Raw genomic sequence first — 26,207 nt, forward strand, 5'->3', positions numbered from 1 at the left:
GACATGGGGATGGGGATGGGGACTTGGGGGCGGGGATGGGGACATGGGGACAGGGATGGGGACATTGGGATGGGGACATGGGGATGGGGACATTGGGGTGGGGATGGGGACATTGGGGTGGGGACATTGGGGTGGGGACATTGGGATGGGATGGGGACATTGGGGTGGGGATGGGGACATGGGGATGGGGACATTGGGGTGGGGACATTGGGATGGGGATGGGGACATTGGGGTGGGGATGGGGACATGGGGATGGGGACATTGGGGTGGGGATGGGGACATGGGGATGGGGACATTGGGGTGGGGACATTGGGGTGGGGACATTGGGATGGGATGGGGACATTGGGGTGGGGATGGGGACATGGGGATGGGGACATTGGGATGGGGACATGGGGATGGGGATGGGGACATTGGGGTGGGGATGGGGACATGGGGATGGGGACATTGGGGTGGGGACATTGGGGTGGGGACATTGGGATGGGGATGGGGACATTGGGGTGGGGATGGGGACATGGGGATGGGGACATTGGGATGGGGATGGGGACATGGGGATGGGGACATTGGGGTGGGGACATGGGGATGGCACCGTGAGCACGGGGAGGTGGCCGAGGATGTGGGGCTGGGGACGTGGTGGGGACACGGAGGGGGACCTGGGGATCCAGGTGGGGACAAGGGGACCTGGGGGGGGACATGGGGACACGGGGGGGGTCCCGGCGCCCCCCGACCCCCCCGCCCCGTGCAGTGCAGCTCGCCCCTGCCCGGTCTGCGCACCCAGGACGTCTGCTGCCGGGGGGCCGGCGTGGCCTGGGGGGTGCACGAGTGCCAGCCCTGCGACGCCAACCCCCGTAAGGCAGCGGGGGTTTTTTTGGGGTTATGGGGTTGGGGGGGGTTCTGCGGTGTGTGGGGGGGGCTCACTTTGTCCCCCCCTACCCCCCCCCATTTGCAGCGAACCCCCCCGCCGTGGGGCAGCACCCCTGCCCCAAAGGTTTCCGCCGCGCCAACGGCTCCTGCGTGGGTGAGTTTGGGGAGATTTATTTTTGGGGGGGTTAAAAGGGGATGGGGGGGGTTTTGGGGTGCTGACCCCCACCCTGTGTGTGTGCGTCCCCCCCCCAGATGTGGATGAGTGCCAGGAGGGGGGGTTCTGCAAGAATGGGCTCTGCACCAACACCCGGGGCAGCTTCGCCTGCCTCTGCCACGAGGGCTTCATCCTGGACTCGTCCCGGAGCAGCTGCATCTGTGGGATCGGGATCGGGATGGGATTGGGGGTGGGGTTGGGGGTGGGGTTGGGGTTGGGATTATGGGTGGGGTTTGGGTTGGGATTGGGATTGGGGTTGGGGTTGGGGTTGGGGCTGGGATTGGGGTTGGGGTTGGGATTGGGATTGGGGTTGGGATCGGGATGGGATTGGGGGTGGGATTGGGATTGGGATTGGAGGTGAGGTTTGGGTTGGGGTTGAGATTGGGTTTGGGGTTGGGGGTGGGGTTGGGGTTGGGGGTGGGATTAGGGATGAGGTTGGGGTTGGGATTATGGGTGGGGTTGGGATTGGGATTGGGATTGGGGTTGGGGCTGGGGTAGGGGTTGGGATTGGGGGTGAGGTTGGGGTTGGGATTGGGATTGGGATTGGGATTGGGGTTGGGATTGGGATTGGGATTGGGATTGGGATTGGGATTGGGATTGGGGTTGGGGCAGGGGCTGGGGCTGGGGCTGGGATTGGGATTGGAATTGGAACTGGGGTTGGGGTTGAGGTTGGGGCAAGGCCTGGAATTGTGGTAGGGATTGGGATTGGGGTTGGAATTGGGATTAGGGTTGGGATTGGGATTGTGGTTGGGATGTGGATGGGGATGGGGTGAGGAGGGAGTAGGGGTTGGGATTGGAGTTGGAGTTGGGATTGGGAGGGGATGGGGATGGGATGGGGATGGGGGTGGTCTGAAATGGGATTGGGATTGGGATTGGGATTGGGATTGGGATTGGGAGGGGATAGGGAAGGGAAGAGGAAGGGGAAAGGATTGGGGTGGGATGGGGATGGAGTAGGATGAGGTGGGATTGGGATGGGAACAGGATGAAATGGGATTGGGGTTAGGACCAGGACTAGGACTGGGATTGGGATTGGGATTGGGATTGGGATTGGGGTTTTGGGGTTGGGATTAGAATTGGGGTTGGGATTGGGATTGGGGTTAGGACCAGGACTAGGACTGGGATTGGGATTGGGATTGGGATTGGAATTGGGGTTGGGATTGGAATTGGGGTTGGGATTGGGATTGGGGTTAGGACCAGGACTAGGACTGGGATTGGGATTGGGATTGGGATTAGGGTGACCGGTACCACCCCCCCGCCCCCCCCCCCCCAGCCCACCAGGTGATCTCGGAGGCGCGGGGGCCGTGTTACCGCGTGCTGCAGGAGGGGCGCTGCGCGCTGCCCACCCTGCGCAACATCACCCGCCAGATCTGCTGCTGCAGCCGCGTGGGCAAGGCCTGGGGGCCGGCGTGCCAGCGCTGCCCCCCCTTCGGCTCCGGTGAGCCCCCCCGGGACCCCCCAAACCCCTTGGGATCCCCCCCAAAAAAACCCTTTAGGGCGGACCCCCCCAAAAAAAAACAAAAACCCTTTGGGGAGCCTCCGTTTCATGGGATTTGCACCCAAAGCCACGGGCTCACCCTTTGGAGGGGGTTTTTTTTGGGGGGAGGGGGGTAATTTTTTTTGGGGGGGGTCCATTTTGACACCCCCTCCCCCCCCTTCAATTGCAGAGGGGTTCAAGGAGATCTGCCCCGCCGGCCCCGGCTACCACTACTCGGCCTCCGACCTGCGCTACAACACCCGCTACCTGGGCCAGGACCTGCCCCGTGTCCCCCTGGGGCGTCCCCGTGTCCCCTCCCCAGCTGGGACCGCCGCCCGTGAGCCCCTTGTCCCCCCCGCTTTGTCCCCCCCCACCCCCCCCGGCTGCCAGGACCCCCCCTCACCCCATTGCTCTGCCCCACAGCTCGCTGGCGCCCCGGTCGGCCGCCCCCCAGCAGGTCACCGCCTGTCCCCGAGGTGCCACCGCGGGTCCCCAGGGTGCCACAACGCGTCCCCGAGGTGCCACCATGCGTCCCACACGTGCCACCGCGTGTCCCCGAGGTGCCACCACGGGTCCCCGATGTGCCACCACGTGTCCCCGAGGTGCCACAACGCATCCCCGAGGTACCACCACGTGTCCCCGAGGTGTCACCACATGTCCCTGATGTGCCACCACGTGTCCCTGAGGCACCACCGCATGTCCCTGAGGTGCCACATGTCCCCAAGGTTCCACAGCGGGTCCCTGAGGCGCCACAACGTGTCCCCGAGGTGCCACCAGACGTCCCCGAGGTGCCACAACGCGTCCCCAAGGTGCCACCGCGCATCCCCGAGGTGCCACCACCAGCCCCCGAGGTTGTCATCGTGCCTCGACCCACCCTGGGGCTGCTGGGACCCCTCCCCACGCCACCCGGCCCGGAGGGTCCGGCACCAGGTAGGGCTGGGGCACTTGTGCACGGCTGCACACGTGTGTGCACCGTTGCACGCATGCATGGTTGCAGATGTGCGCAGGGTTGCACTGTGTGCAGCTGTGTGCGTGCATTTTATTTTATTTTTTGCACGTGTGGTTACGCTCTGCGCCGTTGCACATACACATCTCAGCACAGGCGTGCAAGGTCACACGTGTGTGCATGTGGCTGTGCACTTGTGCATGGTTGCATGCTTGCATGGCTGCATGTGTGCAGTTGCATGTGCACGTGTGCTCAGTTACATGTGCAAGCAGTTATGTGTGCAATTTGCATTTATTCAGTCTCATTTGTGCACAGTTATAGGCGTGCACAGTTACACACGTGCGTGTTACACGTGTGCACACCATTGCAGGCTTGCCCAGCTGCATGCAGCTGCAGTAGCACGTGTGCATCTCATGCATGCACAGCTAAATATATTGTGCACGTGTGCACGGTTTGCATGCATGACTATTTGCACACGTGTGCACGGCTACATGCATGCCTGCTTACACACGTGTGCACAATGCCTACTTACACACGCCTACACGTGTGCATGTGTCCTGTATGCCTATTTGCACACATGTCCACAGTTGCATGCATGCTTGATTGCGCACACGTGCACAGTGTGCATGCGTGCATGTTTGCACAGGTGTGCACAGCTGCACGCCTGCCCGTTTGCACACACATGTGTTACTCACGTGTGCCCGCTTGCAGCCGCCGGCAGCGTGTGCGAGCGGAACCCGCGGATCTGCGGCCCCGGGCGCTGCGTCCCGCGCCAGGGCGGCTACACCTGCCTGTGCCACCCCGGCTTCTGGCTCAGCACCCAGGGCACCCACTGCATCGGTGAGCGGCGCCCGGCCCCTCCCTGGGCACCCATGTCCCCGTGCACCCACCTCCCCCTGCACTCATTTCCCCGTGCGCCCATTTCCCTGTGCACCCACCTCCCTGTGCACCTGTTTCCCCATGCACCCACCTCCCCATGCACTCACCCGTTTCCCCGTGCACCTATTTCCCCGTGCAGCCACCCATTTCCTCATGCACCCATTTCCTCACGCACCCATTTCCTTCTGCACCCATTTCCCCATGCGCCCACCTCCCCATGCACCCACCTATTTCCCCATGCACCCACCTCCTCATGTACCCACCCATTTCTCCGTGCACCCATTTCCCCATCTATCCACTTCCTTGTGCACCCACCTCCCCGTGCACCCACCTCTCCAAGCCCCAATTTCCCCCTGCCCCCATTTCCCCATGCACCCGTTTCCCCACGCACCCACCCATCTCTCCATGCCCTCACCTCCCCGTGCCCCCATTTCCCCCTGCCCCCATTTCCCCGCGCACCCACCTCCCCACTCCCCTCTCCCCCTTCCCTCCCACCCACCTCTCCATCCGTCCCCGCTCCTGTCCGTCCGTCTGTCCCCATTGCCGTCCGTCCCCCCGCCTGCCCAGACGTGGACGAGTGCCGGCGCAGCCCCCGGCCCTGCGCCCCCGGCCGCTGCAAGAACACGGTGGGGAGCTTCCGCTGCGTCTGCGGCCCCGGCTACCGGCCCGGCCCCGGCGGCACCGACTGCCAAGGTCAGCAGGGACGGGGGGGGGACAGAGGGGGACAATGGGGACAACGGGGATGGGACTGAGGTGGCCGTGTCCCCGTAGATGTGGATGAATGCGCCCAGAGCCCCTCGCCCTGCGCCCAGAGCCGCTGCGAGAACTTGCCCGGTGGCTACCGCTGCGTCTGCCCGGCCGGCTACCAGGCCAGCACGCCCACGGGACAGTGCCAGGGTGAGCGGGGACACCGGGGTGTGGGGACACTGGGCTGTGGGGACACTGGGTGTGGGGACACCGGGGTGTGGGGACACCAAGGGTATGGGGACACCAAGGGTATGGGGACACCATCTGCGTGTTCAACACCCATGGGGTCATCGTTCATGGGGTCACCATCCATTGGGTCACCATCCATGGGGTCACCGTGCCATAACGCCACCATCCAAGAACTCAACATCTATGGGGTCAGCAGCCATGGGGTCACCATGCCATAGTGTTGCCATCCACGGGGTTAAACATCCATGGTGAACCCATCCATAACCTCCCAATACGTGGTGTCCCCATGCGTGGTGTCCCCATCCATGGTGTCCCCATCCATGGTGAACCCATCCATAACCTCCCAATACGTGGTGTCCCCATCTGTGGTGTCCCCATCCGTGGTGTCCCCGTCCGTGGTGCCACCACCCACACCCTCCCCGCGGTGCCACCACCGCCGCCCCCTCTCCGTGCCGCGCAGACATCGACGAGTGCGAGAACCACCTGGCCTGCCCCGGCCAGGAGTGCGCCAACACGCCGGGCTCCTTCCAGTGCCGGCCGTGCCGCGACGGCTTCGAGCTGCGCCACGGGCGCTGCGCAGGTACCCGCGTCCCCCCACGTCCCCCCTGTCCCCCCGAGGGGGGGGCCAACCCTTAATTGTGCCACCCCCTAGACGTGGACGAGTGCGCCACGGGCTCGCCCTGCGGTCCCCACGGCCGCTGCAGTAACACCGAGGGCTCCTTCCACTGCCAGTGCCGGCGCGGATACCGGGTGGGTGCCGGCGGCGCGCCATGCGCGGGTGAGTGGTGGGGGTGGCGTGGGGATGGTGCCGTGTCCCCCCCACACCCGACGGCCCCCCCACGGCCCCCATCTGCCCACAGATGTCAACGAGTGCCTGGAGGGCGACTTCTGCTTCCCCCACGGCGAGTGCCTCAACACCGAGGGCTCCTACAGCTGCCTCTGCGCCCAGGGCTATGCCAGCACCCCCGAGGGCACCGCATGCGTTGGTCAGAGCCCGGCATGGTCCCGGTCCCTGTCCCTGTCCCTGTCCCTGTCCCCGTCCCCATACCCATCCCGGTCCCATTGCAGTCCCCATTCTCATTGTGGTTTCTATTCCAGTTGCGGTTTTTTAGTCCCAGTTAATCTACTCAGTCCCATCCCCGTGCCTATCCATGTCCCCATCCAATCCCAATCCTATCCCCATCCCAATCCCATCCCCATCCTATCCCATCCCAATGTCTCTCCCTGTCCCCATCCCATCCCACCCCAATCCCAACCCCCATCCCATCTCTGTCTCCATCCCATCCCCATTCCCACCCCAGTCCCCATCCCCATCCCAATCCCATCCCCATCCCACCCCAATCCCATCCCCATCCTACCCTTTTTCCACCCCAATCCCAATCCCACCCCAATCCCATCCCATCCCTTTTCCACCCCATCCCCATTTCCATCCCAATCCCAATCCCACCCCAGTCCCATCCCATCCCACCCCACCCCTCCACCACCCACCCACGCATCCGGGTACCACGGGGTGCCACCAGCCCCTTGTGTCCCCCTCTTTCCCCGTATCCCCCCTGCCCCCGTGTCCCCCCGCTGTACCCACGTCCACCCCGTGCCCATGTTCCCCCCGTCCTCACCCCGTGTCCCCCCCCAGACGTGGACGAGTGCCAGCGCAGGGACGTGTGCCGGGGCGGCCGCTGCGCCAACACCGACGGCGCCTTCGAGTGCCACTGCCCCGCCGGCTTCCGCACCGACGCCGAGCGGGCCCAGTGCCATGGTGAGGGGCTGGGGGGTTGGGGGGGGGGGATTTTGGGTGCCCCCCACCCTGGGGCTGGCGGCGAGGGTGGCCCTGTCCCCGCAGATGTGGACGAGTGCCAGGAGCACGGGGCCGAGTTGTGTGGGGCTGAGCGCTGCAAGAACTTGCCCGGATCCTACCGCTGCGTGCCCGCCTCCCAGCACGGCTACCGGCCCCGGGACGGCGGGGGGTGTGAGGGTGAGCGGGGATTGGGATTGGGATTGGGATTGGGATTGGGATTGGGGTTGGGGTTGGGGTTGGGATTGGGATTGGGATTGGGATTGGGGTTGGGATTGGGGTTGGGATTGGGGTTGGGGTTGGGGTTGGGGTTGGGGTTGGGGTTGGGGTTGGGATTGGGATTGGGGTTGGGGTTGGGGTTGGGGTTGGGGTTGGGGTTGGGGTTGGGGTTGGGGTTGGGGTTGGGGTTGGGATTGGGATTGGGGTTGGGGTTGGGGTTGGGGTTGGGGTGGGGATGGAGATAGAGACCAATAGTGGATGGGTTTAGGGACTGGGATTGGGATGGGGATGGGAGGGGATGGGATTGGGGTGGGATTGGGATGGGGATGGGAGGGGATTGGGGTGGGGATGGGAGGGGATTGGGATGGGATTGGGATGGGATTGGGATGGGATGGGGATGGGGATGGGAGGAGATTGGGGTGGGGATGGGATGGGGATGGGGATGGGGATGGGGGATTGGGGATTGGGATTGGGGATGGGGATGGGGGTGGGGATTGGGATTGGGGTTGGGGTTGGGATTGGGGTGGGGATGGAGATAGAGACCGATAGTGGATGGGTTTAGGGACTGGGACTAGGATGGGGATGGGAGGGGATGGGATTGGGGTGGGATTGGGGTGGGGATGGGATGGGGATGGGAGGGGATGGGATTGGGGTGGGATTGGGATGGGGATGGGATGGGGATGGGATGGGGATGGGATTGGGATTGGGGTGGGGATGGAAATGGAGACTAATAATGGATGAAAATAGGGACTGGGACTGGGACTGGGACTGGGACTGAGACTGGGACTGGGACTGGGACTGCGACTGCGACTGCGACTGGGACTGAGACTGGGACTGAGACTGAGACTGGGACTGGGACTGGGACTGGGACTGGGATGGGGATGGAATGGGTTTGGAATGGGGATGGGGGTGGGATTGGAACAGGATTGGGATGGGGATGGAGATGGAGACCAATAATGGATGAAAATAGGGGGTGGGATTGGGATGGGATTGGGATGGGATTAGGGTGAGATTGGGATGGGGTTGGGGATGGGATGGGAATGGAGACAGGTCCAGGGGCCAGAACGGGACGAGGATGGGGACTGGGACAGGGATGGGAACCCGCACACAGGGCTGTGATGCGCACGGGGCTCATCCTGCCCGGGGCCGTGGTCCCCATCATCCCCCACCCCACCTTGTTCCCCCCCCATGCTTGGGGTCCCCCCGGTGTCCCCGCAGATGTGGACGAGTGCCAGGAGCATGGGGCTGAGTTGTGTGGGGCCGAGCGCTGCGAGAACCTGCCCGGATCCTACCGCTGCGTGCCCCCCTGCCAGCCCGGCTACCGGCCCCAGGACGGCGGGGGGTGTGAGGGTACGGGGCCATGGGGACGGGGACAGGGCCATGGGGATGGGGATGGGGCCATGGGGACGGGGATGAGGCCATGGGGATGGGGACGGGTCCATGGGGATGGGGACGGGGCCATGGGGATGGGGATGGGGCCATGGGGACGGGGATGAGGCCATGGGGATGGGGACGGGGCCATGGGGATGGGGATGGGGCCATGGGGACGGGGATGGGGCCATGGGGATGGGGATGGGGCCATGGGAACGGGGACGGGGCCATGGGGATGGGGATGGGGCCATGGGGACGGGGATGGGGCCATGGGGATGGGGATGGGGCCATGGGAACGGGGATGGGGCCATGGGGATGGGGATGGGGCCATGGGGATGGGGACAGGGCCATGGGGACGGGGATGGGGCCATGGGGACGGGGATGGGGCCATGGGGACAGGGACTGGGGCACGGGGATGGGGATGGGGGTACGGAGAGGCTGAGGGGACCCTGCCCTAGGGGACAGTGGGGACACCACTATGGGGTTTAGGGGCAGGGGGATTTCTCCATGGGGTTAGGAGGGTGTGTTGGGTCTGTCTGAGCTGGAGTCACCTTTTCCCTGCAGCAGCCCGCACAGTGCTGTGCTCTGCACTCGTAGCTGGAACAGCACTGATATCACTCCACTGTTGTGTCTATTGCTGCACAGTGCTGGCACAGCATCAGGACTCCTAAGCCCCCAAGAGCCAGCAGGCTGGGGGTGGGCAAGTGATGGGGAGGGGACATTGCCGGGGCAGCTGACCTAAACCAACCAAAGGGATATTCCATAACACCTGATGTCACACTCAGCAATAAAAGGGGGGGCTCTCGTGGGGGAGGGGGCTGTTCCTCCTGAACAACCACTACGCGTTTGAGGCCCTGCTTCCCAGGACGTGGCCGAACACCGCTCGCTGATGGGAAGTAGAGAGTAATTTTTTTCTCTCTCTCTGTGCTTCCGCGCGGACTGATTGTTTCTTTTGTATCTGTTTCTCCTTCCCATTCCCTTTCCCTTTAATTAAACCTTTCTCATCTCAAACCTCGAGTTCTCTGTGTTGTATTTTCTCCCCCTCCTTCTGAGGAGAGGGGGAGTGAGAGAGCGGTTGTGGTGGAGCTTGGCTGCCCACTTGAGTAAAACCACCACAGTCCTTTTTGGCGCCCAACGTGGGGCTCGAGGGTTGAGATAACAATAGCATTGATTGAAGTATTTACAACTAACATATCGATAGTCATAATGTTCGGTTTTCTGGCAATACTTTTCTGTGTGGATATGTTGTATGTAGCCTACTCTCTGTTTTCTTTTTTCCTTTACATCCGATCGGAGAAAGTGTTGAAGTCTGTGCTTGTTTTCTTTATCGTGTCGTGCTGTAACATACTGGCCTTCAGTTTTGTTTGGTATTCAGGCCCGGCATGGTTATCCTCCTGGTCTCCTGGAGATTATCTTATTGAAAATATTAAGAATTACAGCGCCTTCTTTTTTGCCCCTAGCAGTCAATCAGTGAATAATATCGGGTGTGGTGCCTTCTACTTTTCTCCCTGTGGGCTAATTACAGCAGCCTTTCAGTATCTTGGATACCCTTGGTCAGATATTATCCTCCTATTACTAGGTTTTGTGTTTGTCTTCTTCCCCAAGGTAAAGCAATTTATTAAGAATATTATCCAAGGACCTGTCCCCAGACAAAGTTGTGGGTGGCAAGGTGTGTGGGGGGATTTGGGCAGGTACCTATCACGGTTTTCTCCTCCAATGGTTCTAAATTTCACCCCTGAACAAGTACAAAATCCAAGGAAACTGGTACAATGTTTGAAAGACGTATGCCCTGACCCTGGCAATACTAGAGAACTCCACCAGATTGCTGCACTCTGCTGGGGTCTGGCTTACGCCTATCAAATATCAATTAACATTGCCCAGCACCCTCAAGGGAATAGGGAGGTTCTTGAATTTGACGATGAGACAGCACAAACTGTGACCACCCTAGAGGACCGACCATCTATGGTATCAGTCGCCCCTGTAGTAAAGACGAAACAGTGGAAACGGAGATCAGGTCGTTTAGTACGGGAAGAAGCTCCTCCTACAGATGAGGGAGAAGAAGAAAAGGCAAGCAGCTCTAAAGCAGCGTTATCATGGCAACATCACAAAGGAGAGACTGAAATCATAGATGAATCAGAAACTACTCGGTCTCTATCCTTGAGTGAGCTGCGAGAACTACGAAAAGACTTCAGTCGCCATCCAGGTGAGCACATCCTCACCTGGCTGCTTCGATGCTGGGATAGTGGGGCCAATACCCAACAGCTAGAAGGCAATGAAGCCAAGCAGCTGGGATCCCTTTCCAGAGAACGGCTCATTGATAGAGTAATTGGAAGAGAGGCACAAGTTATCAGCCTCTGGAGGCGAATCCTAACAGCTGTGAAAGAAAGGTATCCCCATAAAGAGGATATTGTCTACCAAGTAAACAAATGGACCACTATGGATCAGGGCCTCCAGCAGCTGCGGGAATTAGCTGTGCTGGAGATGATTTATAGTGATTTAAATAATGCCCAGACACCTACAGACCCCGATGAAGTTCAATGCACAACATCCATGTGGCGGAAGTTTGTACGGGCGGCACCCCTAACACATGCCAGCACACTGGCAGTAATGGGTTGGGATGAGGGGATGGGGCCAACTGTGGACACCGTGTCCAATCAACTTCATAAATATGAAGAAAATCTCTCTGCCCCAGTACGGGGCTGCATTTCAGCTGTGGAGAAATTGTCCCAACGGCTAGATGAACACATAGCTTCGTCCTCACCTAAACAAAAAAATCTTTCGGCCATCAAGCGCCAGCAGTCCCCGGCTCAAACAAGGGAGAATCCAGGACGCACACCGCGAGGTACCTTGTGGTTTTATTTACGTGACCATGGGGAAGATATGAGGAAGTGGGATGGTGAACCGACCTCGGCCCTAGCTGCTCGGGTACGTGAACTACGGAAAGATACAGCAGCAACAAAGAGGGCCCCTAAGAGGATTGCTGCTCCAGTTTCTGTTGAACAGTCCCCCAGAGGCAGTAGAAGGAATAGTATTACTCCTGACCCTGACGAAGAGACTTCTGCTTCACATTTGGAAGAATTAATTGATAGATACTCCGACCAAGACTAGTGGGGCCCTGCCTCTGGCCAGGTAGAGGAGAGGGACAACCGGATTTACTGGACTGTGTGGATTCGATGGCCTGGCACACCGGAACCGCAAAAATATAAAGCTTTAGTGGACACAGGCGCACAGTGTACCCTAATGCCATCAGGCCACCAAGGGGCAGAACCCATCTCTATCTCTGGAGTGACGGGGGGATCCCAAGAGCTAACCATATTGGAAGCTGAAGTGAGTCTAACTGGGAAGGAGTGGCAAAAGCACCCCATCGTGACTGGCCCAGAGGCTCCGTGCATCCTCGGCATAGACTACCTCAGGAAAGGATACTTCAAGGATCCAAAAGGGTACCGGTGGGCTTTTGGCATAGCTGCCTTGAGCACAGAGAAGATTAAGCAGCTGTCTACCCTGCCTGGTCTCTCACAAGACCCTTCTGCTGTAGGACTGCTGAGGATTGAGGAACAGCAAGTGCCAATTGCGACTACAACTGTGCACCGGCGGCAATATCGCACCAACCGAGACTCCCTGATTCCTATCCATGAGTTAGTTCACCATCTGGAGAGCCAAGGAGTGATCAGCAAGACTCATTCACCTTTTAACAGTCCTATATGGCCAGTGCGAAAGTCCAATGGCGAGTGGAGGCTAACAGTGGACTATCGGGGCCTGAATGAAGTCACACCACCACTAAGTGCAGCAGTGCCAGACATGCTAGAACTCCAGTACGAACTAGAGTCAAAGGCAGCCAAGTGGTATGCTACAATCGATATTGCTAATGCATTTTTCTCTATCCCTCTAGCAGCAGCATGCAGGCCACAATTTGCTTTCACTTGGAGGGGCATTCAGTATACTTGGAATCGACTGCCCCAGGGGTGGAAACACAGCCCTACCATTTGCCATGGACTGATCCAGACGACACTGGAACAGGGGAACGCTCCTGAACACCTGCAGTACATCGATGATATCATTGTATGGGGTAATACAGCAGAAGAAGTTTTTGAGAAAGGGAAGAAAATAATTCAAATTCTCTTGAAAGCTGGCTTTGCCATTAAACAGAATAAGGTCAAAGGACCTGCACAGGAAATCCAGTTCTTGGGGGTAAAATGGCAGGATGGACGTCGCCACATTCCAACGGATGTGATCAACAAAATAACAGTTATGTCTCCGCCAACTAGCAAAAAAGAAACACAAGCTTTCCTAGGTCTTGTGGGATTTTGGAGAATGCATGTGCCCGGTTATAGTCAGCTTGTGAGTCCTCTATATCGAGTAACTCGGAAGAGGAACTCGTTTGAGTGGGGCCCTGAGCAACAACAGGCCTTTGAACAACTCAAACAAGAAATAGCTCGTGCAGTAGCCCTTGGGCCTGTCCGTACTGGACCAGCTGTGCAAAACATACTGTACACTGCAGCTGGGGAGCATGGGCTCACCTGGAGCCTCTGGCAGAAGACCCCAGGAGAAACTCGAGGCCGACCTTTGGGGTTCTGGAGCCGGGGCTATCGAGGATCAGAAGCCAATTACACCCCAACTGAAAAGGAAATATTAACAGCATATGAGGGGATTCGAGCCGCTTCAGAAGTTGTTGGTACAGAAGCACAACTTCTCTTGGCCCCACGGCTACCTGTGTTACATTGGATGTTCAAAGAGAAAATCCCCACTACACATCATGCAACCGATGCTACGTGGAGTAAATGGGTAGCGTTAATTACACAGCGGGCTCGAATGGGAAAACCCAACCGCCCAGGAATCCTGGAAGAGATTATGGACTGGCCAGAGGGCAGGGATTTCGGAGCACCAACAGAAGAAGTAACTCGTCCTGAAGAGGCACCACCATACAATGAGTTGCCAGAAGACAGAAAGCAGTATGCGTTGTTTACTGACGGATCCTGCCGTGTGGTAGGGAGCCATCGGAAGTGGAAAGCTGCTGTGTGGAGTCCCACACGACAAGTTGTGGAGGCCATGGAAGGGGAAGGTGAGTCGAGTCAGTATGCAGAAGTGAAAGCTATACAACTGGCCCTAGAAATTGCTGAAAGAGAAAAGTGGCCGGTACTATATCTCTATACTGACTCATGGATGGTGGCAAATGCGCTGTGGGGGTGGCTGCAACAATGGAAACAGAACAACTGGCAGCGCAGAGGTAAACCTATCTGGGCTGCTACCCTGTGGCAAGATATTGCTGCTCGGGTAGAAAACCTGGCTGTAAAGGTACGTCATGTAGATGCCCATATGCCTAAGAATCGTGCTACCGAAGAACATCAGAACAATGAAGAAGTAGACAGAGCTTCAAAAATTGAAATAGCTCAGGTGGACCTGGACTGGGGACGTAAGGGTGAGCTGTTTGTAGCTCGATGGGCCCATGAAACATCAGGACATCTGGGGAGGGATGCCACTTACAGATGGGCTCGTGATCGAGGGGTGGACCTGACCATTGAGGCCATCACACAGGTTACCCATCAGTGTGAGACCTGTGCTGCAATCAAACGAGCCATGAGGGTAAAGTCTCCCTGGAATAGAGGGAGATGGCTTGGATTTCGTTATGGTGAGGCCTGGCAGATTGACTACATCGGACCACTTCCACAAACCCGCCAAGGTAAACGTTACATACTCACCATGGTAGAAGCAACTACTGGGTGGCTGGAAACATATCCAGTAAACCATGCCACGGCCCGAAACACTATCTTGGGCCTGGAAAGACAAGTGTTGTGGCGACATGGTACACCAGAAAGAATTGAGTCCGACAATGGGAGTCACTTCCGAAATAATTTGATCACTTCCTGGGCCAAGAGACATGGCATTGAATGGGTGTACCACATCCCTTATCACCCACAAGCCTCTGGGAAGGTTGAGAGGTACAATGGACTGTTAAAAACTATGCTGCGAGCATTGGGTGCTGGGACATGGAAACATTGGGATATAAATCTACCAGAGGCCACTTGGCTAGTTAACAACAGGGGGTCTGAAAGCCGTCCTGGTCCTGCTAAAACAAAACCCCTACACACTGTGGGAGAAGCTAAAGTCCCTGTAGTGCATGTGGGGAAGTGGATGGGGAAGGCAGTGTGGGTTGCCCCTGCCATGGGAAAAGGCAAACCCACTCGTGGGATTGTCTTTGCCCAAGGACCAGGGTACACCTGGTGGGTAATGCAGAAAGATGGGGATATCAAGTGTGTGCCACAAGGAGATTTAACACTGGGAGAAAATTAATCTGTTATCCAAGTTATGTGTTGTAGGAGGACACTGCAGAACCAATGACAGGTCAACTTTGCAAGGAACCGGGCAAGTGCAACAGTGATGTGAGCTAAGCTGGTGCTCGTGTCAAGAAAACCAACTTCGCATGTCCTGAGTGACCACTTTAACAGATGAAGCTGAAACCATCAACAGTTTTTATGAGCATTTTGGGAAAAGACCTATAGAATAAAGAGAAGTACAGACATAAAAATGCTTCAATGGACAGAAAACAATGGTGATGAGAACATCTATATACTAAACTGTACCTGACTGTGACACAAATGTTATGGAATAAGGGGTGGAAGTTGTGTTGGGTCTGTCTGAGCTGGAGTCACCTTTTCCCTGCAGCAGCCCGCACAGTGCTGTGCTCTGCACTCGTAGCTGGAACAGCACTGATATCACTCCAGTGTTGTGTCTATTGCTGCGTAGTGCTGGCACAGCATCAGGACTCCTAAGCCCCCAAGAGCCAGCAGGCTGGGGGTGGGCAAGTGATGGGGAGGGGACATTGCCGGGGCAGCTGACCTAAACCAACCAAAGGGATATTCCATAACACCTGATGTCACACTCAGCAATAAAAGGGGGGGCTCTCGTGGGGGAGGGGGCTGTTCCTCCTGAACAACCACTACGCGTTTGAGGCCCTGCTTCCCAGGACGTGGCCGAAAACCGCTCGCTGATGGGAAGTAGAGAGTAATTTTTTTCTCTCTCTCTGTGCTTCCGCGCGGACTGATTGTTTCTTTTGTATCTGTTTCTCCTTCCCATTCCCTTTCCCTTTAATTAAACCTTTCTCATCTCAAACCTCGAGTTCTCTGTGTTGTATTTTCTCCCCCTCCTTCTGAGGAGAGGGGGAGTGAGAGAGCGGTTGTGGTGGAGCTTGGCTGCCCACTTGAGTAAAACCACCACAGAGGGGGACGGACAGCAGGGGCCATGGCATGGGGGACATCAGGGACAAGCCAATAGGGCACAATAGGGACAAAGCTATGGGGGACATGGAAAAAACAACGGGGATGCTGGGGACAAGCCAATGGGGTCGAGGTGCAGGGGGACTTCTCTATGGGGTCAGGATGGGGATGGGCAGCAGGGGACATCAGGGACAACACCACGGGAGATAATGGGGACAAAACGATGGGGGACATTGGGGACAAGCCAATGGGGCCACTGGGGACAAGCCAATGGGGTCGAGGTGCAGGGGGGCTTCTCCATGGGGTCAGGATGGAGACGGAGAGCAGGGACCATCGGGGGACAGTGGGGACCCCCCCATGGGGCTGAGCTTTTGGGGGACGGCTCCACGCTCCCCCCCCCAATGTCCCCACCGCCCCCTCCCCCCAAAAAAACGTCACCTCCCCGCTTGCAGACGAGGACGAGTGCGCCGAGGGGGGGTCCCGCTGCGGCCCCCACGCCGCCTGCCACAACCTCCCCGGCTCCTTCCAGTGCGCCTGCCACCAGGGCTACGAGGCCGCCCGGCACGGCCACCACTGCCAGGGTACGGGGACAGCGGGGACAGCAGGGGGGGGACACCCAGAGTGACACTGAGCCCCCCCCCCTTCGTGTTTCCCCCCCAGACGTGGACGAGTGCGCGACGCTGCCGGGGGTGTGCGGGGCGGCGCGCTGCGAGAACGTGGACGGCTCCTTCCTCTGCCTCTGCCCCGACGGGGGGCACGAGTTCGATCCGGTGACGGGGACGTGCGGGGGACCCCCCCCAGCGACCCCACTCCTCCGGCCCCCCCCGGAGCCATGGAAGCCCCCCCGGGCTTGGCGGCGTGCTTCAGCCCCGCCTGCGGGGTGCTGGCGCCCAACGTCAGCCGGCAGCAGTGCTGCTGCAGCGTGGGGGGCGCCTGGGGGGTCCGCTGCCCCCCCCCGAGGCCGTGCCCCACGCCTGGAACCGGTGGGGACATGGGGACGCTATGGGGGGGGGAGGGGATTGGGGATGGCGTGGGGTGGGAAGGGATTGGGGTGGGAGTGGGATTGGGGATGGGGATTGGGATTGGGGATGGGGATGGGGATTGAGGATGGGATTGGGGATGGAATTGGGGATGGGATTGGGGATGGGGATGGGGATGGGATTGGGGATGGGATTGGGGATGGGGATGGGGATGGGATTGGGGATGGGATTGGGGATGGGATTGGGGATAGGGATGGGGATGGGGATGGGATTGGGGATGGGGGATTGGGATTGGGATTGGGGATGGGGATGGGGACGGGGATGGGATTGGGGATGGGGATGGGGATGGGATTGGGGATGGGATTGGGGATGGGGATGGGGATGGGGATTGGGGATGGGGGATTGGGATTGGGATTGGGGATGGGATTGGGGATGGGGATGGGATTGGGGATGGGGATGGGGATGGGATTGGGGATGGGATTGGGGATGGGGATGGGGATGGGATTGGGGATGGAATTGGGGATGGGGATGGGGATGGGGATGGGGATTGGGGATGGGGGATTGGGATTGGGATGGGAAGGGATGGGGATAGGACTGGGATGGGATGGGATTGGGATGGAGATAGGATTAGGATTGGGATGGGATTGGGATAGGATTGGGGGGGTGGAGATGGAATTGGGATGGGGTTGGTGATGGGATTGAGATAGATTGGGATTGGGACTGGGATGGAATGGGGATGGGATGGGGATGGGATGAGGATGGGACTGGGATTGGGGTGGGAAGGGATTGGGATGGGTTTGGGGTGGTGATGGGATTTGGGATGGGGATGGGGATGGGATTGTAAAGGGATTGGGATTGGGGTGGGTATTGCCAGGGATTAGGACTGGGATGGGATGGGATTGGGATCGGGGTGTGGATGGGGACAGGGATGGGCTGGGGATGGGGTCAGGATGGTGCCAAGGTGCAGGGGGGGTGACACCTCTGTCCCCCCCCCCAAGCCGAGCACCGAGCCCTCTGCCCCCACGGGACCGGCCAGACCACGGGGCCCCAGGGCTCAGCAGCAGGTCAGTGCGGCCGCGGGGGGGGCACAGCGATGGGGCCCCCCCCATTTGGGGCTCCCTCCGTTTAGGGACTCCCCCCCCTACTCAGGGGCTCCCCCCTGTATTTAGCGGTTCCCCAATGTTGGGGATGCCCCCCCATTTTGGGGATGCCACCCCTGTTTTGGGGCTCCCCCATTTATGGGAAGCACCCCGTTTTGGGGACTCACCCCCCCTAATTTGGGAATGGCCCCCATTTGGGGGACTCACCCCTCCCATTTTGGGGATGTCCCCATTTTTCAGGGTGCCCCCTCAATTTGGGGATGCCCCCCCTATTTTGTGGGGTTACGCCCCTCCCCTTTTGGGTGCATCCCGCCTATTTTGGGGCAATACCCCCCCTATTTTGGGGTTCCCCTCCTATATAGGGGCTCCCCCGTTTCGGGGGTGCCCCCCCCAATTCCGAGGACCCTCCCCCTGACGTCGCCCCCCCCCTTACCCCCTTACCCCCCAGATGTGGACGAGTGCCGGGTGTTCGCGCCGCAGCTGTGCCGGGGGGGGGTCTGCATCAACGCCGCCCCCGGCTTCAGCTGCTACTGCCCCAGCGGCTACTACTACGAGCAGGAGCACCTGCAGTGCGTGGGTGAGCACCCAGCACCCCCAGCACCCCCCCAGCACCCCCCCAGCACCCCCAGCACCCTGACCTCAGCACCCCCAGCACCCTACTTGTGCCCTGGGTGCACCCTGCCTGCACCCTGAGCACCCTACTTGCATCCTGAGCACCCTGAGCACCCTGCCTGCACCCTGAGAGCACCCTACTTGCACCCTGACTGCACCCTAAGAGCACCCTGTGCACCCCGAGCACCCTACTTGCACCTTGAGCACCCTGCCCTCAGCACCCTGAGCACCCTGCCAGCACCCCCAGCACCCCCAGCACCCCCAGCACCCTGACCTCAGCACCCTAATTGTGCCCTGGGTGCACCCTGCCTGCACCCTGAGCACCCTGAGCACCCTAATTGTGCCCTGAGTGCACCCTGAGCACCCTCTTTGCACCCTGAGCACCCGACTTGTGCCCTGACTGCACCCTGAGTGCGCCCTACCTGCACCCTGAGCACCCTAATTGTGCCCTGAGTGCGCCCTACTTGCACCCTGCCTGCACCCTACTTGCACCCTGAGAGCACCCTGAGCACCCAGCCAGCACGCTGAGCTCCCTACCTGCACCCTGAGCACACAACCTGTACCCAGAAAGCACCCTAAGAGCACCCTGGCTGCACCCTGAGCACCCTCTTTGCACCCTGAGCACCCAACTTGTGCCCTGCCAGCACCCTACCTGCACCCTGAGCACCCTGCCTGCACCCAGCCAGCACCCTGAGCACCCAACTTGCATCCTGAGCACCCTGAGCGTGCCCTGTCTGCACCCTGAGCACCCAACTTATGCCCTGAGTGCGCTCTACCTGCACCCTGAGCACCCTAATTGTGCTCTGAGTGCACCCTGGCTGCACCCTGAGCACCCTCTTTGCACCCTGAGCACCCAACTTGTGCCCTGAGTGCGCTCTACCTGCACCCTGAGCACCCTACTTGCACCCCGCCAGCACCCTGAGCACCCTGCCTGCACCCAGCTCACACCCTGAGAGCACCCTGCCCACACCCTTCCAGCACCCAGCCAGCACCCTGAGCACCCTACTTGCACCCTGCCTGCACCCTGAGCACCCTGCCAGCACCCAGCCAGCACCCTGAGCACCCAACTTATGCCCTGAGTGCACCCTACTTGCACCCTGAGCACCCTCTTTGCACCCTGAGCACCCAACTTGTGCCCTGAGTGCGCTCTACCTGCACCCTGAGCACCCTACTTGCACCCTGACTGCACCCTGAGCACCCTGCCTGCACCCAGCTCACACCCTGAGCACCCTGCCCACACCCTTCCAGCACCCAGCCAGCACCCTGAGCACCCTGAGCGTGCCCTACCTGCACCCTGAGCACCCTAATTGTGCTCTGAGTGCACCCTCCCTGCACAATACCTGCACCCTGAGCACCCAACTTGTGCCCTGAGTGCACCCTCCCTGCACCCTCAGCACCCTGCCTGCACCCTGTCTGCACCCCGAGCACCCTACTCGCACCCCAAGCACCCTGCCCTCAGCCCCCCGAGCACCCTTCCAGCCCCCCGAGCCCCCTTCCAGCCCCCCCCCCCCGTTCCCCCCACCCCCTTGCCGACCACCACCGCCCCCCCCCCAGATAACGACGAGTGCCAGGACGAGGACGCGGAGCCGTGCATCGGGGGCCGCTGCGTCAACACGGTGGGCTCCTACTTCTGCTCCTGCGCCCCCCCCCTGGTGCTGGACGGCTCCCAGCGCCGCTGCGTCACCAACGACACCCGCGCCATGGGTGAGGCCACCCCCTGTCACCCCCCCCGTGTCACCGTCACCCCCCCCGTGTCGCCCTGTCCCCACGTGTCCCCATATCCCTGCCCTATGTCCCCGTGGCCCCCCATCCCCGTGTCCCGGCACTGTCCCCTGATGCCCCCCCCGTGTCCCCATGTCCCACATCCTGATGTCCCACGTCACCGTGTCCCCACGTCCTGTGTCCCCATACCCCCATGGCGCTGTATCCCCCATGTCCCCAAATCCCCGTGTCCCCGTGTCCCCATGTCCCACGTCGCCTCCCCTTGTCCCACATCCCCCTGTCCCACGTCACCATATCCCCGTGTCCCCGTGTCCCCATGTCCCACATCCCCCTGTCCCACGTCACCGTGTCCCCGTGTCCCCATGTCCCCATGTCCCACATCCCTTCATCCCAGTGTCCCCCATTGTCTCCCCACATCCCACATCACCTCCCCATGTCCCCACCTCACTGTGTCCCCATGTCCCCGTGTCCCCATGTCCCCATGTCCCCGTGTCCCCATGTCCCCGTGTCCCCGTGTCCCCATATCCCCACGTCCCCGTGTCCCCATGTCCCCATGTCACTGTGTCCACATGTCCCTGTGTCCCATATCCCCATGTCCCCGTGTCCCTCTGTCCCCATGTCCCCCGTTGCCTCCCCACGTCTCACGCTGCCTCTCCGTGTCCCCACACCCCCCGTCACCATATCCCCATGTCCCATGTCCCCATGTCCCTGTATCCCTGTGTCCCCGTGTCCCCATACCCCACGTCCCCATGTCCCACGTCCCTTTATCCCAGTGTCCCCTGTTGTCTCCCCACATCCCACGTCACCTCCCCATGTCCCCATGTCCCCGCATCTCACATCCCCATGTCCCCATGTCCCACGTCCCCATGTCCCCGTGTCTCCATGTCCCCATGTCCCTGTGTCCCCATGTCCCCCGTTGCCTCCCCACGTCCCACGCCACCTCCCCATGTCTCCACGTCCCCCTGTCCCCATGTCCCCATGTCCCCTGTCCCCACATTACCATGTCCCCATGTCCCTGTGTCCCATATCCCCATGCCCCACGCCCCACATCCCCATGTCCCCATATCCCCCGCCGCCTCCCCGCCTCCCCACGCCCCCCGTCACCGTGTCCCCGTGTCCCCCCGTCCCCAGAGGAGGACCCGGCCGTGTGCTGGCAGGAGGTCGGCCCCGACCTGGTGTGCGGGCGCCCGCGGCTGGACCGGCAGGCGACCTACACCGAGTGCTGCTGCCTCTACGGCGAGGCCTGGGGCATGGACTGCGCCCTGTGCCCCGCGCGACACTCAGGTGCCACCGCCGTGTCCCCGATGGCCCCGTGTCCCCACATCCCCATGTCCCCGTGTCCCCTACGTCCCCATGTCCCCGTGTCCCCATGTCCCCACGTCCCTATGACCCCACAGCCACGTGGCCCCATAGCCTCATGTTGCCATGCACCCGTGTCCCCTACGGCCCCTTGTCCCCATGTCCCCGTGTCCCCTTGTCCCCATGTCCCCATGTCCCTAAGGCCCTATAGCCTCACATCCCTGTGTCCCCATGTCCCCCCATGTCCCTGTCCCCCCCCCCATGCCCACGTCCCCATGCCCCCTCCCATGCCCACGACCCCCCCATCCCCTATACCCATGTCCCCATGTCCCCATGTCCCCAAGACCCCACACAGGGGGACCCCCACCCTGCCCCCCTCCTACCCCAGCAATAGGGACCCCCCCCAGACCCCCATAATGGGGACCCCATGGGCACCCCCCAGAGTGGGTCCCCCTTAGACACCCCCCCCATGATTGGGACCCCTTGGACCCCCCCCATAACAGGGACCCCTTTGCCCCCCCCAATAATGGGAACCCCTCCCACCACCCCACAACGCCCCCCCCCTAATGGAGACCCCTTGGGCACCCCCCATATAACAGTGCCCCCCCCACCTCTTTACACCCCCCCCTTAGCATCCCCAATTTTTAGGACCCCACCCCCATTTTTTTTCTCTCCCCCCCCCCAGATGACTTCGAGTTCCTCTGCAACGTCCTGCGCCCCCCCAACCCGGGGCTGGGCCCCCCCTACGAATACGGCCCCGAATACCCCCCCCACTACGGGCTGCCCTACGGCCCCCTCCCCTTTGGGGGTCCGGGCCCCCGCCTGCCCCCCCCGGGGCTGCGCGCCGACTACGACCCCTATGGGCTGGGGGGGGGCTACGACCCCCGCGGGGACGCCCTTTACGCCGCCCCCCCCCGCTACGAGGACTTGGAGGATTTCGAGGGGTCCCGCCGGGGCCCCCCCCGCTCCTCCCGGCCCCGCAGCCCCCCCAGCGCCCCCCAGGACCCCCCCCCGTGGCTCTTCCAGCCCCACGGCGTGGCCGAGCGGCCGGGGCGAGCCAGCGAGGACGGTGAGTTTGGGGGGGAGGGGGGGATTGAGGGGTTTTGGGGGGGGATTTTGTTTTTTTTATGGGGAGGGGGCTGACGGGGACCCCCCCCCGCAGACCCCCGGGACGAGGCGCTGCCGCCGGAGCTGTGCGGGGTGCTGAGCGGCTGCGAGCACGGGCGCTGCGTGCGGGTGCCCCAGGGCTTCACCTGCGCCTGCGACCCCGGCTACCGGCTGGACGCGGCACGCGTGGCCTGCGTGGGTGAGACACGGCCTAATCCCGGCCTAATCCGGCCTAATCCGGCCTAATCCGGCCTAGTCCCGGCCTAGTCCCGGCATAATCCCGGCCTGATCCCGGCATAATCCCGGCATAATCCCGGCCTAATCCGGCCTAGTCCCGGCCTAGTCCCGGCATAATCCTGGCATAATACGGCCTAATCCGTCCTAATCCATCCTAATCCGTCCTAATCCGGCCTAATCCGGCCTAATCCCGGCCTAATCCGGCCTAGTCCCGGCATAATACCGGCCTAATCCGCCCTAATCCCGGCCTGATCCCGGAATAATCCCGGCCTGATCCCGTCCTAATTCCTTCATAATCCCGGCCTAATCCCGGCCTAATCTGGCATAATCCAGGCCTAATCCCGGCCTGATCCCGGCCTGATCCCGGCCTAATCCTGGCCTAATCTCGGCCTGATTCCGGCCTGATCCCGGCACAATCCCGGCCTGATCCCGGCATAATCCCAGCCTGTTCCCATCCCAATCCCATCCCATCCCAAACCCCAGTCCAAGCCCAAATCCCACCCCATCCCATCCCCAATCCCACTTTAATCCAACCCCCAATCCCACCCTAATCCAACCCCAAATCCTACCCCAATCCTACCCCAATCCTACCCCAAATCCCGATCCCATGCCCATTCCATACCCCCAATCCCAATCCCACCCCAATCCCATCCCCACCCCCCCCAATCCCATCTGCAACCCCTTCCCACCCCAGTCCGACCCCAAATCCAATCCCAATCCCACCCCAAATCCCAACTAAATCCCAATCCCGCCCCAAATCCCAACCAATCTCAGTCCCACCCCAAATCCCTTCCCATCCCAACACAAACCCATCCTAATCCCACCCCAATGCCATCCCAAATCTCACCCCAATCCCATCCGCAACCCCTCCCCACCCCAGTCTAACCCCAAATCCAATCCCAACCCCAATCCCACCCCAAATCCTACCCAATCCCAATCCAACCCCAATCCCACCCCAATCCCCCCCCCAAATCCCCCCCAATCCCAATCCCACCCCAATCCCATCCCAATCCCCCACAATCCCAATCCCCCCCAAATCCCACCCCAATCCCATCCCCATCCCCCTCAATCCCACCCCAAAACCCACACAATCCCAATTCCACCCCACCCCAATCCCACCCCAATCCCATCCCAATCCCATCCCAATCCCCCTCAATCCCACCCCAATCCCCCCCAATCCCAATCCCACCCCAATCCCCCCCAACCCCCCCCCAATCCCACCCCAAATCCCACCCCATTCCCCCCCCAATCTCCCCCAATCCCCCCAAAACCCCCCAATCCCACCCCAATCCCACCCCAAATCCCCCCCAACCCCCCTTAATCCCCCTCCCCGACCTCCCCTGACCCCCCCCTTTTCCCCGCAGACCTCGACGAGTGCTCGGAGGCCGCCCTGTGCCGGGGGGGGCGCTGCCTCAACACCCCCGGCTCCTTCCGCTGCCTCTGCCCCCCCGGCTCTGTCCCGGCGCAGGGACCCCCCCGCTGCGTCCCCGCGCGCCCCCCGGCCTGAGCCCCCCCTCCCCATCCCGGGGGGGGGGGCCCTGTATTTATTGTCTGTATATATCGGAGCTGGGGGGGGGGGGGGATGGAGAGACACTGGGGGGCACCGTCCGGCATCCCCCCCCCGCCCGCTGTGGGGTGAGGTGGGGGGGGGGCTCCTGGGGGTGCCCATGGGGGTGCCCGGCCCCCCGCTCCCTCCCCCCCCGTCCATGTGAGCCCCCCCTCACTTCCCCCCCAATTTTTACAGAATAAAGGTTTTCTATAAAATGAGCTGGGGGGGGGGGAGTTCTTTCATCCTAATAGGGTCGGGTGGGGGGGGGGCTGTGGTGTCACAGGGACTGGGACCCCAAATGGGACCCCCCCCTCATGAGTCTGGACCCCTCTACTTGGGACTGGGACCCCTCTATGGGTTTGGGACCCCCCCCAGTGGGACTGGGACCCCCCCCATGTATCTGCTCCCCCCCTCAATGTGTCTGCCCCCCCCAATGGGACTGGGAGCCCCCCATGTGTCTGGGACCCCCAACCCCCCCCAGTGACCACAGCGAGCCCGTCGCGCTTCGAGCCCCCCGTTTATTGCCCCCCCTCGTCCAGCAGCCCCCCGTCCTCCTCGGGGGGGTCCGGGGGGGGGCGCAGCGCGGCGCTGACCCCGTGCAGCTCCAGCAGCTGCTGGAAGGCCGCCAGCAGCAGCAGCGCCGCCGTCACCCCCAGCAGCAGGTAGGCTGGGGGGGGGGGACACAGCGGTCAGAGACCCCCACCCCCCCGTGGAGACCCCCACCCCATGGAGAGATCCCCATGGAGACCCCCCCCCAATGAAGACCCAATCCGCCATGGTGACCCCATCCATGAAGACCCCGCCACCATGAAGACCCCACCCCAATGGAGACCCAACCACCATGGAGACCCCAACCATGAAGACCCCAACCACCATAAAGACACCACCAGAAAGACCCCACCCCAATGGAGACGCCAACCACGGAGACCCCAACCATGGAGAACCCAACCACCATAGAGACCCCACCCATGAAGTCCCCCAACCACGAAGACCCCAACCACGAAGACCCCAACCATGAAGACCCCACCCCAATGGAGACCCCGCCCCAGTGGAGACCCAACCACCATGGAGACCCCAACCATGGAGACCCAACCACCATAAAGACACCTACCCAATGGAGACCCCAACCACGAAGACCCCAACCACGAAGATCCCAACCATGAAGACCCCAACCATCTAAACCCCAACCATGGAGACCCCAACCATGAAAACCCCAACCATGAAGACCCCAACCATAAAGACACCTCAGGGACAGCCCTAGGGCCACCACGGCCACCGTGTGGCCTTGGGGATGTGGTGGCCACGGAGATGTGGTGGCAACAGGGATGTGGTGGATCTGGGGACATGGTGGTCTTGGGGAAGTGGTAGCCCTGGGGACGTGGTGGCCTTGGGGACAAGATGGCCGCCGTGGCCAGGAAATGGCCACGACACCTCAGGGACAGCCCTAGGGCCACCACGGCCACCGTGCGGCCTTGGGGACGTGGTGGCCTTGGGGATAAGATGGCGCTGGGGACATGGTGGATATGGGGCCGTGGGGGCTATGGGGCCATGGGGGCTATGGGGACGTGGTGGCCCTGGGGACATGGTGGCCTTGGTGACGTCATGGCTTTGGTTGCCATCATGGCTTTGGTGACGTGGTGGCCTTGGTGACGTCATCACCTTGGTGGCACGGTGGCCTTGCTGACATCACACCCTTGC

At 61.1% G+C, this 26,207-nt stretch overlaps 2 protein-coding genes across 2 annotated transcripts in view; both read left to right on the forward strand.

Annotated features, from left to right (window-relative positions):
- Positions 1 to 24,473, forward strand: part of LOC139998632 (latent-transforming growth factor beta-binding protein 4-like) — a 34,044-nt gene extending 9,571 nt beyond the window's left edge. The window contains 22 exon segments of the mRNA XM_072029947.1: positions 947 to 1,015; positions 1,114 to 1,236; positions 2,346 to 2,510; positions 2,740 to 2,897; positions 3,335 to 3,479; positions 4,207 to 4,335; positions 4,942 to 5,067; positions 5,963 to 6,088; positions 6,171 to 6,296; positions 6,944 to 7,066; positions 7,151 to 7,282; positions 8,540 to 8,671; positions 16,356 to 16,484; positions 16,564 to 16,760; positions 16,763 to 16,886; positions 17,882 to 17,947; positions 18,432 to 18,560; positions 20,150 to 20,304; positions 21,454 to 21,601; positions 22,302 to 22,685; positions 22,779 to 22,922; positions 24,325 to 24,473. Coding sequence (XP_071886048.1) covers positions 947 to 1,015; positions 1,114 to 1,236; positions 2,346 to 2,510; positions 2,740 to 2,897; positions 3,335 to 3,479; positions 4,207 to 4,335; positions 4,942 to 5,067; positions 5,963 to 6,088; positions 6,171 to 6,296; positions 6,944 to 7,066; positions 7,151 to 7,282; positions 8,540 to 8,671; positions 16,356 to 16,484; positions 16,564 to 16,760; positions 16,763 to 16,886; positions 17,882 to 17,947; positions 18,432 to 18,560; positions 20,150 to 20,304; positions 21,454 to 21,601; positions 22,302 to 22,685; positions 22,779 to 22,922; positions 24,325 to 24,467 — 3,173 coding nt within the window. The 3' untranslated portion in view covers positions 24,468 to 24,473.
- LOC113840568 (protein N-terminal glutamine amidohydrolase) overlaps positions 1 to 26,207 on the forward strand; it is a 102,469-nt gene that overhangs the window by 72,563 nt on the left and 3,699 nt on the right. The window lies entirely within an intron of this gene.

The sequence above is a fragment of the Anas platyrhynchos genome, chromosome 33 (genome assembly GCF_047663525.1).
Source record: "Anas platyrhynchos isolate ZD024472 breed Pekin duck chromosome 33, IASCAAS_PekinDuck_T2T, whole genome shotgun sequence".
NCBI lineage: Eukaryota > Metazoa > Chordata > Aves > Anseriformes > Anatidae > Anas > Anas platyrhynchos.